The following is a 12,662-nucleotide window of genomic DNA, read 5'->3' as shown; positions in this document are numbered from 1 at the left end:
AACATTCTGTCTGACACACAGTCGTTCTTCATCCTCCCACCAGATGGAGCCAAACTCAACTTTCACATCCTACACATAGTGTCTGGAAGAACATTGTTCTGATCATTTCTGTCTGGATTGATATGGATATTAGCAGCATTAATATCAATGCAGACACATGAACTTTAAAGAAACTTGTTTCAGTTTTACTGGATGAAACAGTTTGTGACAGAGAACAGAGCTGCTTGTCTTCATACAGTGAAGTTGGTTTGAATCAAAGATAAACAGAGCATGTTCTCTCACATCAAAAGGATTATGTGCAATGAAATAAAAGATCAATCCACAATAATTACAACTATCAGCTTCATTTGTTTGACAAACATTTCATCAATAAAATGTCATTTTCACAACCTGTAATTTCAGAAAACTTGATGAACTTTTCACAACACAAAATGCACTTTGACTCCTGGCTGCTGGTTTTTCTGCACTAAACACAGTTTTTGACTCTGACCAGCAGAGGAACATTCACCATTCATTGAAGTTTATTTGGCAGCTTTGTAGATCAGAGCAGATCAGTGCTTCACAGTAAAAGAGAAAATAGAGACACAATAGAAAAGTAAAAGGTGAAGTAGAGATGAGGTAAGTTACAATAACACTTCATCCTCAATGCAGCTTAGACTGGTTCAACCAGTCAGACTGCATGCTGTCTCACACACACACACACACACACACACACACACACACACACACACACACATGAAGCAGCATCACTTCACTTCATAGGAAAGTTGAAGTTGAACTGAAGCTCATTTCCTGCACAGACCTGCTCAGAGAGCTGCACACTGATGAAGTTCATGAGAAAAAGTTCAGTAAGTGGAGCTCTGGTTGATTTATCTTGGTCTTTGAGACTCTTCATAGACAGTGTGTGATTGTTGCAGGAGTTAGTCAGCTGGGAAGCTTTCTGGTTGTTGTCCGGTAAAGATGGCGTCTGTGTGAGCCGTACTCATGCAGAAAAATCCTCCTGTGAGGTTAAATTATTGTACATTATATTAATGGGTTATTATTACTGATACATTGATGTGTGAGGAGCATTTTACTGTTGGAGTTGGTGGAGGTGGAGCTGATTCTATTTATTGTTAGGCACTTTATAACAAGTATTCTATAAGATAATATTTCTATGTAAATATGTAAATATACAATTTGCAAAGTAACTACTAACTGCAGCTGTCAAATAAATATAGTGCAGTTAAAAGTAAAATATTTCCCTCTGAAATGTAGTGAAGTATAAAAAGGTATAAAATGGGAAAATTCAAGTGAAGTACAAGTACCTAAAATTTGTACTTAAGTGCAGTATACTTCCCCCCACTGAGGAGGGCAGGGCTCAGCTGACTGTCTGTAAGAATGAGGAAACACACTCAGTGATGACATGAGATACTGTCAGTATCATATCACTGTTGCAGAGTCTGTTTTCCACTGAAAACACTGAGGAGAGCAGCTTATTCTCTTGTTTTTAATTAATTTAATCAGTTACAATATGTTAATTTAGAAGAAACATCATTCATAATGTGAGAATACAGACTGTAGGAAAGAGTCGGGTTACAGTCAAACACAAGATGTCATGACTTGTCAAACAGTAAAGAACAGAGAATGATGAGAATGTCTGTTTTTATGATATAACATCCATTGTGACTGTGCTTTATGTGGGTGACTGTACAGCTGCACTGACTGATTAAAACTGTCCTTCTGAGTTTGTTCACTGCTGTTTAAAGAGCCAACAGTGCAGAAGAGATCAAAGCCTCCAGATACATGTAGAAATAATCAGAAAACTGGAAATGTCATTATTATCAGATTTGTCTGAGGATGAGAGATCACTTTAACTTTAAGTTGGTCTCTCATCAGTCATCGTTCTCTTGTACGTGAACCATCATACATGTAGTAAATGTAAACGCTGACATGTTAATGTACTTTATTCTGTAGCCTGACCTATTATACCTTTATTTTTATGTAACTACATTTTTGCATTAATTTTACTTTTACTTGAGTAAAATATCCTAGTACTTGTTCCATCCCTGCTGGTCTGTATAGAAACTGTCAGAAATGTTATAAACTATAACGTGAGTGTTACAGTCGTCAGTAGTCAGCGGGACGGAGGATGTTTGTATAAAGTAGTGATTCTTCAGTGTGATTGCAGCGACTTGGTGCTGGAAAATGAACACTACAATACCCATAATGCCCTGTCTCAAGCTCTGAACCAGCTAATACCAGGCCTCCACAGGTGACATGTCAAAGCTAGATCAAAGTTTCATGATTCAGATTACCCATCATTCATTGTGTCCAGCATTATATATGATTGAATACACTGAAAGTTATGAAGTTACATTAATATTAAAATCTGCTGTTTGGGATGTCAACACCAGAAGTCTGACATGAGTTAAAGAAGATATGAACCATTTAAAGTTTGTATGTTATGATGCACATACAATTTTCAGACTTTCTGTTCATGTGAAACAAAGAGAAACAGGGTTCAACTTTATATTTTTAGAGTCAGATTAATTTGTCTTTTCTACGTTTTATTATTAGGGCCTGAGCACCGTTCAATGCTGCCTGCAGCTTTAATTAGGGCCTGAGCCCCAAAGGGGCGAGGACCCTCTTGTATCTGTTCTGTTTGTTTCTTTCTTTCTTATTATTCTGCCACTTCAGACCTAAATTTGACCCCCTAAACATGCTCAAAAAGTCACTAAATTTGGCAAGCACATCAGGCCTGGTAAAAAATTTGATAAAATGTAAAAATTAACCCCCAAAGCACTAAAATGTGCTCTCTAGCGCCACCTATGTAACTAAAATGGCCGCCACGGTCCATAGGAATGTCGTAGAGAGATTGAACCAAAACTCAATTATTTGTCTCATCAAGACCTACAAATCATATGCTGACACACCTGACCTAAATACAACAGGAAGTGCGCAATTAGCCTGTCAATATAGGATTTTGCCTCAATTTTGGCCCCAAAACAGACACTATCTCCTCCGAGGGCGTTAATGGTATCGGCTTCAAACTTTGTTACATGACTTATGACACTGTGCTGAAAAAAAGTTGTTAAAAACTTTGTAATAACTCAAACGGTTTGGATTTTATAAGCCCCGAAAGTTGCAGTGTCACATCACCCTTACAATGTAAAGCAAAGGGGAGGCATGAACTTTGTGTCAAACTGAGGCTTCTGACGTCTAAACTATAAGTCTGACCACTTTCAAACCTGTATCAATGGATTTGTGACAAAATTTCCTACAAAAAATGTGATTTTTAATGTAAGATTTGGCCAAAGTCATGGGATTTATGAGGAGATTTCACAAGAAGCGTACTCTAAAATCCTCCTCTCCAACTGCTCCTGGTGATGTCACTCCCTCAGTGCTGTGAAACATTCCGCAATACACACTCATTATAAAATCACAGGAGGAGCAAGAAAAGACTTTAAAACTCACACTCTAATATCTCAAAAACAATAAAAGACAAAAAACACAGTAAATTCAAGATTTGTAGGTCAAAGTCTCGTGACTCATTTAAAGTTCAAATGAAGTTTGTATCCAAAACTATGTGGAAGCAGTAAATGTTCAAAAAGGTGTGGGTTGGCTCACACTCTCCATTCAAATATATGAGTATTTTTCTGTGTCCAGCTGCAGTTACTTATTGTCTCTACACACCTGACAGTACACATGTCAATCAAACTTTGACCAGGTCATGTGGGTTAAAAGTCTTTACTTTTCTAAAAATAGACTTGATGAAAATTAGGAAAATAATTTGTTTTACAACCAAACTCATCAAAAGTTTTCAATTTACTAATTGAAATTCAAGTGAATAGGCCCAAAACTTGCATGATTTTGATGCCACAGGTGTGAGCGAGACAGACATGTCTCACCCTGCAGAAAACTCTCATCCTCACACCGTTGAGATTTGATGTTTCACCATGAAAGAGGGAGTTGCTACAACTTTATTGTAAATGCTCCAGTCTGCACCAAACTTTACATGTTTGATAAGAGTCCCGGCCCGAACACGTCTACATGACAATATTCCATCAGTGATGCAAACTGGCTGAATAGCGCCCCCTACAAAATAGCAGCAAACCAGCCCCAACAGCAGGCAAAGTAGTGGACAAAGGAAGTGATGTTTATCTCCTTCTTGCACTGTCTGAAAACAGCCCGGGTCTGAAGACATCTACATGCCCGTGACAGAAGCCCTTCGACTGCGCCACAGCTTGACGTGCGCAGAGGCACGAGGGCCCGTTCAACGCTGCTTGCAGCTTTAATTCTCTCTGTGTTTCCTCTACAGATGAAGGTAGAAAGTCTCTGTGAGCTGATGTGGATGTGAATTCAGCAGCATCTGTCCAGGTAACATGATTGATTTTGGATTATTGGACGAGCTGCCGCTGCATGCTCTGACTGGATATAGTAGACTTGGAAAAAGAGGAACATTTCAGATGTTGAAGAACTTTTCAAAGTGTTTTAAATAAAAGTGAAAAGTGATCTGGTCCCCAAAGAAAGCCAAAGACACAGCAACATGAAGTGTTTCCCTCTAGTCTTCAAACCATCCAAAAGCTTCCTGCAAAATCGTTTTCATTCTCTCTTCCTAAACCTCTGTAATATATAAACCTTTATATTTTATTTTACTTGGTTTCTGTGTCATATTTTAACTGTGAAGAAAGACCGTAAGTCTGTTCAGGACTCGTAAGACAGCTCTGAACTCATCAATTTCATTCGTACCTCAGAAAGATGTCTCAGAAAATTGGTGAAGTCACAAATTCTCTTAAATCACTCGTACTCGTCACTTAAGAACAAATCTCTTGGTTGGAGTGCTTCTTGCATGAGGCCCATTGTGAGCATTGTGAAAGTGATTTGTTAGATATGTCACTGCAGCTCAAAGTGCCAACAACATGGAAACTGTCAGATGAGTGTATTTAGTATTGAAGGGGATGAGATACTTTAGTCAGAGCTGTGTGTGTTTGTCCTGTGACTGAGAGGAATGATGAGAAATAATGTGTTGTTGTGTTTGTGTGAAGGTGTTTCTCTGCTATGGATCAGTGTGAGGACAGAGAGGAGGGAGTCCCTCCCTCTAAAAGCTCTCTGTGTGGGGAACATGACAGCCAGACCAAAGCTCAGAGGTGAGATGAGGATCTCTAACTGTCCATCACTGTTCTCCACCATCATTATTCACACTCAAAGCTCTGTGTGTGTTGTGTTGAAGAACAAAGAAGCAGCACAGACCAGACTCTGCTGGACCTCGACCTGGACCTGGACCTGAACCTGGACCCAGTTGTTTGTCCTTCAGGTCCAGCTGACCTGCTGACAGGACATCAATGCCTTCTGTTAACTGACTTTTGTGATGGCGCGCTGCTGCCAAACTGTACGGACCCCTATCCTGCCATTGGACTGTTTCCAGATTTCAAAAACTGTTCTGGTCCTTTACTTGAGCCTGTCGACCCTGTGGGAGCTTCTTTGGAGGACGCCTCAGGAAAGACTCTGTATAAGTTGATGGTTAAAACCTTGAACCAGAACAAACTGAATGGACACAGTGACACCCCGTGGAGGACTTATCTGGACTTAGACCCTGATGTCAAACCAGCATGGAGGTCTTTGTATAAACCTCCTTTAACAAAGAAACATGCGGACCTGCAGTGGAGGATCCTACATGGCATTGTAGCAGTGAACTCCTTTATCTCTGTTATTAATGCTGCTGTGGAGGAGAAATGCCCCTTCTGCAGCCAAAGAGAGACGGTGTTTCACTGTTTCTCAGAGTGCTCTCGTCTGACGGCTCTGTTTGTGTTGTTGGAAATCATTTTTAGCAGATATGGAGAAATTTTTATGAAGCAGGTTTTTATTTGTGGTTTTAAATACACTCGCCAACAGAAGAACAAGTGTCAGATATTGAACTTTGTTTTGGGACAGGCAAAGATGGCGGTGTATGTGAGCCGCAGGAGGAAGGTGGAGGAAGAGCTGAATGTTGATGTGGTTCCTGTTTTTGTCAGAATGGTGAAGTCCAGACTGCTGGTAGAGTTTAGTTTTTACAGAGCTGCTCATGACCTGGAGACTTTCCAGCTGATTTGGGGTTATGGGGGGGTGCTCTGCTCTGTAATAGATGGACAGTTGAGTTTTGGACATGTGCTGATGTAACTTTGATACCTGATATGTAATTATATTATGTATGTGTTAATGTAGTGTATTACGTTTTTTTTTTACAGTGTACATAGTGGATAATAAATGTTGAGTTTAAAAATCAAATCTCTATGTCTCTCTCTCTCTCTATGTCTCTCTCTCTCTCTCTGGTTATTCCCTGTTGAAGTTTACGCCCTCTTTCTGTTCTCCTCGTGTTGCAGCTTCTTTTCTCCGTCTAAAGGTATTTATTGTGACTTTATTGTGACAGTTTTCCCTGTTTGACTCTTGAATGACTCTTTGTTCATCTTGTTAGTTTAGTTCCAGTAGAAACAGCAGAAATCTGTAGTTCAGAACTCTACTAACAGTCAACACAAATCAACACGGTGGAAGTTTTCCTTCATTTTAGCGTCACTGTTCAAAGTGTCCAATAACAGCTGACAGTACTGAGTCAGTGTTCACAGATCAATAACTTCCAACATTTGTCTCCTTTGTGGAGAGAAACAACAATCTGCTCTGTCTGTATTAGTGACAGCTTCAAGTTCAAATAACTTTATTTGTTATTTACAAGGAGAAACACAGAGAACATGTGGGTCACATGCTGAGTAAAAACAGAGTTACAGTCCATAACAAGTACAAACATAGAAGTAAAAACAGGTAAAATATCTTAATATTAGTGGTGCAACGGATCGTAGATGATCCGTGATCCGTACGGATCGACGAGGCTGATGTTGGCCTCCGGGTGGAATTTTCCGGCATAACGCCTGTAGATGCCGGTGTTCAGTCATTTTCGAGCTAATTCATGAAATGAAAAAATGAACAAATACGGGGAAGATGAAATGAGAATGATCAGTAGAGTGCAGTTGTCCTAAATTTTGAGCATTTTAACTGTATCATATTTTTTTTACAGATTATAAACTGATTTTCAGTCTTATTGTTATTTCTGCCTGTTTGCTGACGTCTTATCTGCTGCCCCCCCCCTCGGATGCCAACTTCAGCCCCGTTACGGATCGCCCCCGCACAGTTCGGCACGCATGTGAACTGCAAAATTTGATGTGTCATTTAAGACAAACAGCTGTAACTGCTGTAAGTACAAGTCATGGGCAGACAACGTGTCGCTAACAGGGATTTTGAAGAACAACGATCAAACCAGCATCTAACGGGTCTGAAGTGACGTCTGCAGGTTTGTTTACATGATGTTTGATGTGCTGCAGCTGAGCAGCTGATTAGCATCTAGCTGCTAACTGACGTTAGCGGTGAATGTTTGGTGGCTCGTTCAATAAGCTGCAGGACGAGACGTGTGTTCATGTTTCTAAGTTATCATCCAGGTTTGATGACGTGGACAGAAGCTGTTTCATTCACTAACGTGTTTAAAAGAGGAAGGTATCAGGCCTCATATTGCAATTTAATTTAACAACTGAGCATTGAACATTTTATATATTTTAAGATTTTATTTAAACATTGGACATCTTGAATGTTGTTTTCATTTAAGACCATGCGCAGAAGGTCCTTGATGTAAGTGTTTTACAGAATAAGGAAAGCAAAGTTTTATTTGTCCCTTTTTTTTCTTTTTTGCTGATCCGTAAAATGATCCGATCCGTGACTGAAATCCGTGATACGATCCGAACCGTGAGTTTTGTGATCCGTTGCAGCCCTAGTTAATCTACAACATAGAGACTGGGTGTGGCAGTGGTGGAGGAAGGGGTTAAATCTGGCCGGAGCTTTCAGACTCTGTGTGATGCTGATAGATGTGTGATGTAACTCCTTTCCTCTGACTTTAATGAACAGCTGTGGCTGTCACACAGCAGCAGCATCCATACCAGTGTCTCCAGACTGGGAGACAGCGGTAAGTATTGATTAGCACAAATACTTAGTGTCATTATATTTAGATGGATTATTAGATCACATGTTGGTTGTATGAAGGGTGGAGGATATTAGAAACAGCTGTGTGTGTTTGTCATGTGACTGAGAGGAATGATGAGAAATAATGTGTTGTTGTGTTTGTGTGAAGGTGTTTCTCTGCTATGGATCAGTGTGAGGACAGAGAGGAGGGACCTGAACCTGGACCTGGACCTGGACCCAGTTGTTTGTCCTTCAGGAGCAACCGGTCAAAGGATGCTGTTGTTACTTTCAAACAAGATCCTTTATCTGATAAAAAGTATGTTGTTGTCAATATTAAAACTATAAATTGTGCAGTATGTTAATCACAGGAAATGTAACTGAATATGTGACCTTTAATAAATGTATCATTGCTGTTTTTGTATCAGGATCCATCAGAGACCAGAATCTCCTGGACCTCCATCCAGCTGTGTGTCCTTCAGGAGCGACGACTCAAAGGATCTTATTATTGACTTTAAAGGACGACGTCCTGCTGGTCAGAAGTAAGCTGTCAGTCAAACGTCTGTGATTCATGTCTGAATGTATGTTGTGACTGTTGAACACGCTGTTTTTGGGGCTTCACTTATCAAAGCCTGTGATCCAGTTCAAACCAACAAGAACATGTGAGCTGATCAAACGTACTCGTTCAGACTAATTTACATACAGACGAGCCCCCAGATTGCCACATATGGTCAACACCTCCCTCTGAAAGGAGCTTTAATGTAGAGTTACTGTTTATGGACTAAAGCTGCAAACCAGAAAAATAAAGACGAAGGACGTAATGAGGTTCAGATACTGTAGCGTCCAGGAGGTGTGTGGGAAAGCTTCCCAGCATGCACCAGGGCAACAGGTTTATGGACATAAGTTTCATTTTATGTAGATTCACTGGTCACTTTATTAGGAACACCAGTTAAACCTAATGCAACAACTTTATGATCAATTCTACTTTATGTTTATTATTGAGCTCGCAGTGCTGCTGGTGAACTGGACTGTATTATATTGATTAGTGTTCCTAATATTTTGTCCACCTCATTAACATACATGAAGGAACAAAATCAGTTAAACCAAACAGCTGTTTTTTACATTTCTATAATCCACAATGACAGATCAATAAATAAAGATACAGTTTGGGGTCAGGTGATCAACTCATTCACTTCATATGATGATCAATAACAGAACAGACACTGGGAACAGCACCACTTTACAGTGTGTGTGGCAGTGGTGGAGGAAGGGGTTAAATCTGGCCGGAGCTTTCAGACTCTGTGTGACGCTGATAGATGTGTAATGTAGCTCCTTTCCTCTGACTTTAATGAACAGCTGTGGCTGTCACACAGCAGCAGCATCCATACCAGTGTCTCCAGACTGGGAGACAGCGGTAACTTCATCAACTGTTTAAATCCTCTGATGTGTGTTGAGATCTTACGATAGAATTATTAACTTCAGCTCTAACAGATTTGACATGCTGTACGGAGTCCCGCAAGGGTCCATTCTTGGACCTCTAGTGTTTAATTTGTAGATGTTTCCATTTGGCTCTGTCATCAGAAAACACAGGATCAGTTATCATAGTTATGCAGATGATACCCAACTGTACATCTCACTGTCTCTGGATAACATTAACCTATTAGATTTACTGATCAACTGCTGGAAAGATATTGATCTCTGAATGTCAAAAAGCTTCCTGCAGCTGAACAGAAACAAACATAAATCACAGTGTTTGGTGTCAGAGCACAGAGGCAGCAGGTCCGCACCTACTTGGAGTCCAAGTCATTTACCATCACTGACCAAATCAACAACCTCAGAGTTATTGTTGATGCTGATCTAAATCTCAACTCACACATTAGTAAAATCACCAAAACATCTTTCCAACATCTCAGAAATATCCTGAGAATCTGTAGTTTTATCTTTCAGGCAGATTCAGAGACTCTTGTCCATGTCTTTGTCACCAGCAGACTAGATTACTGTAACGTCTGTTTTACTGCTCGTCCTGCTGAATCCCTTCAACACCTCCAGTATTTAGATGGATTATTAGATCACATGTTGGTTGTATGAAGGGTGGAGGATATTAGAAACAGCTGTGTGTGTTTGTCATGTGACTGAGAGGAATGAAGAGAAATAATGTGTTGTTGTGTTTGTGTGAAGGTGTTTCTCTGCTATGGATCAGTGTGAGGACAGAGAGGAGGGAGTCCCTCCCTCTAAAAGGCGAAGGGAACATGACAGCCAGACCAAAGCTCAGAGGTGAGATGAGGATCTCTAACTGTCCATCACGGTTCTCCACCATCATTATTCACACTCAAAGCTCTGTGTGTGTTGTGTTGAAGAACAAAGAAGCAGCACAGACCAGACTCTGCTGAATATGTGACCTTTAATAAATGTATCATTGCTGTTTTTGGATCAGGATCCATCAGAGACCAGAATCTTCTGGACCTCCATCCAGCTGTGTGTCCTTCAGGAGCGACGACTCAAAGGATCTTATTATTGACTTTAAAGGACGACGTCCTGCTGGTCAGAAGTAAGCTGTCAGTCAAACGTCTGTGATTCATGTCTGAATGTATGTTGTGACTGTTGAACACGCTGTTTTTGGGGCTTCACTTATCAAAGCCTGTGATCCAGTTCAAACCAACAAGAACATGTGAGCTGATCAAACGTACTCGTTCAGACTAATTTACAGACAGACGAGCCCCCAGATTGCCACATATGGTCAACACCTCCCTCTGAAAGGAGCTTTAATGTAGAGTTACTGTTTATGGACTAAAGCTGCAAACCAGAAAAATAAAGACGAAGGACGTAATGAGGTTCAGATACTGTAGCGTCCAGGAGGTGTGTGGGAAAGCTTCCCAGCATGCACCAGGGCAACAGGTTTATGGACATAAGTTTCATTTCATGTAGATTCACTGGTCACTTTATTAGGAACACCAGTTAAACCTAATGCAACAACTTTATGATCAATTCTACTTTATGTTTATTATTGAGCTCGCAGTGCTGCTGGTGAACTGGACTGTATTATATTGATTAGTGTTCCTAATATTTTGTCCACCTCATTAACATACATGAAGGAACAAAATCAGTTAAACCAAACAGCTTTTTTTACATTTCTATAATCCACAGTGACAGATCAATAAATGAAGATACAGTTTGGGGTCAGGTGATCAACTGATTCACTTCATATGATGATCAATAACAGAACAGACACTGGGAACAGCACCACTTTAACTGAGGTCATTGATTATAAATTAACTTTTAATTGTTGCACTTTTAAACAGCAGAACAGATAATAAACCTCAGTAATGTAAAGTATATTAGAAACCTTAGTAGTCTTAGTTAAATCAATTAAAATGATTGGTATATTAACACAACAGTTGATCATTAATGCAGATTGATTACAGTTGAATGTCATGAACAGTGATCAGTGATGCAGAGAAACAAGATAAAAACAAGGCATTAATGGATTTATTTCACTGTGAAAGACATGATGAGTTTTTATTGCCAATAAAAACAGGTTTACAGTCTGTCGTCTACATGCTGACAGTAGAGTTGCTTTATGTTGCTGTAATCAGTGTTAGCAAAGCTTACAATAACTTAAGCTGTCTGTCCACCGCTTTGACTACAACCTGGAGGATCTTTGATGCGTCGTCCTCAAACTGCAGCACGTCTTGCACTCGCTGGCTGAACTGAACCCAGACTTATTCTACTGCTCTGCTTGGGGCCGGAGCTTCTGGCATGTTGGAGGTTCAGGGCTCTCAGGGGCCTCTCTAGGACTAGTAAAGCTTTACCACTGCAGGGCTCATCTGGGTCTCTGTTCACATCCAAACATCACTTGAAGGACCTTCAGCTTGTGATCGTCTCTGTGTGGAGACATAATGGGCTTTATTTTTCACAGGCTCAGGGCCAGCTGGTCCAAACAGTCTTTATGCAGTTTTCCTGAGGAGCAAGTCTTCTTTTTGTGCGTCTGTGCACAAAAATCTTCTGACGAGGCGACAGGATCGATCAGGATCTACGGTGATTGATGTTCTGCATTTTCTAAACATCAGACTGGAAAACTGTTGCTCACAGATTCCGAGTTTAACAATAAATCGTTTAAAGTACCGCAGCGGTCCTCAGGATGCGTCCTGAGCTCCATCAGATCTGTCCAAACATTTTTATTAAATAAAAGTTCAGTTTAGAGAATCAAAATATTTCTTCTGTCATGCCAGGAGGATCATTACAGTGAGCTTTCAGTTTTACCACTTACAGTAAAGTAAATATTAGCAGTAATCAGTTCTGCGTGTGGACGTGTGTCCATATAATCAGTGTGTAAAATAGCCAAACAAACAGAGTAGACCTACATCAACATCTTATATGCTGTGAACAAATAAAACATGTTGGTGAAAACATTTTAAAACAGGTTTAAACACAGTCCTGCTTACTTTACACAGCGTGGACACCTTCATTCATCATTTATATATTTGGACAAACTGATAGAACTTGTGCACTTTTCAAACACTAACCAGCTAATTTCCAAACCCAGTGTTGGATGTTTATTTATAGATATTGAAAGCATATATGAGGACTTTCAAATATAACGATGAGGATAAGAACTGTGGAGTTTAAATGTATTAATTATTCTGTATGAATTGTTGGCACCGGTTTGCCAGCAGCTGCAGCACATGAGAACACATCAGCTTTATTTT

The 12,662-nt window shown here is 40.1% G+C and overlaps 2 protein-coding genes across 6 annotated transcripts in view; both read left to right on the top strand.

The window, feature by feature from the left end:
• LOC137170774 (NLR family CARD domain-containing protein 3-like) overlaps positions 1-12,662 on the top strand; it is a 46,038-nt gene that overhangs the window by 19,259 nt on the left and 14,117 nt on the right. For 2 of the 5 annotated variants that reach the window (XM_067574351.1, XM_067574348.1), the window contains exons 1-5: positions 7,300-7,963; positions 8,129-8,275; positions 8,385-8,498; positions 10,135-10,230; positions 10,391-10,504. In XM_067574351.1, coding sequence (XP_067430452.1) covers positions 8,142-8,275; positions 8,385-8,498; positions 10,135-10,230; positions 10,391-10,504 — 458 coding nt within the window. In that variant the 5' untranslated portion in view covers positions 7,300-7,963; positions 8,129-8,141. Of the gene's footprint in view, positions 1-4,300; positions 4,360-5,027; positions 5,130-6,255; positions 6,362-7,299; positions 7,964-8,128; positions 8,276-8,384; positions 8,499-9,242; positions 9,371-10,134; positions 10,231-10,390; positions 10,505-12,662 lie in introns of those variants that run through there. The other 3 variants (XM_067574350.1, XM_067574352.1, XM_067574353.1) reach the window with 3 other exon arrangements.
• Positions 6,385-12,662, top strand: part of LOC137170775 (NLR family CARD domain-containing protein 3-like) — a 37,467-nt gene continuing 31,189 nt past the window's right edge. The window contains exon 1 of the mRNA XM_067574354.1: positions 6,385-7,300. The gene's annotated coding sequence lies outside the window, so the exon portion shown is untranslated. The remainder of the gene's footprint in view (positions 7,301-12,662) is intronic.

Source organism: Thunnus thynnus, chromosome 19 (genome assembly GCF_963924715.1).
Source record: "Thunnus thynnus chromosome 19, fThuThy2.1, whole genome shotgun sequence".
NCBI lineage: Eukaryota > Metazoa > Chordata > Actinopteri > Scombriformes > Scombridae > Thunnus > Thunnus thynnus.
Note: the sequence above shows the minus strand (reverse complement) of the source record. Positions and strands in the feature narration are given on the sequence as shown.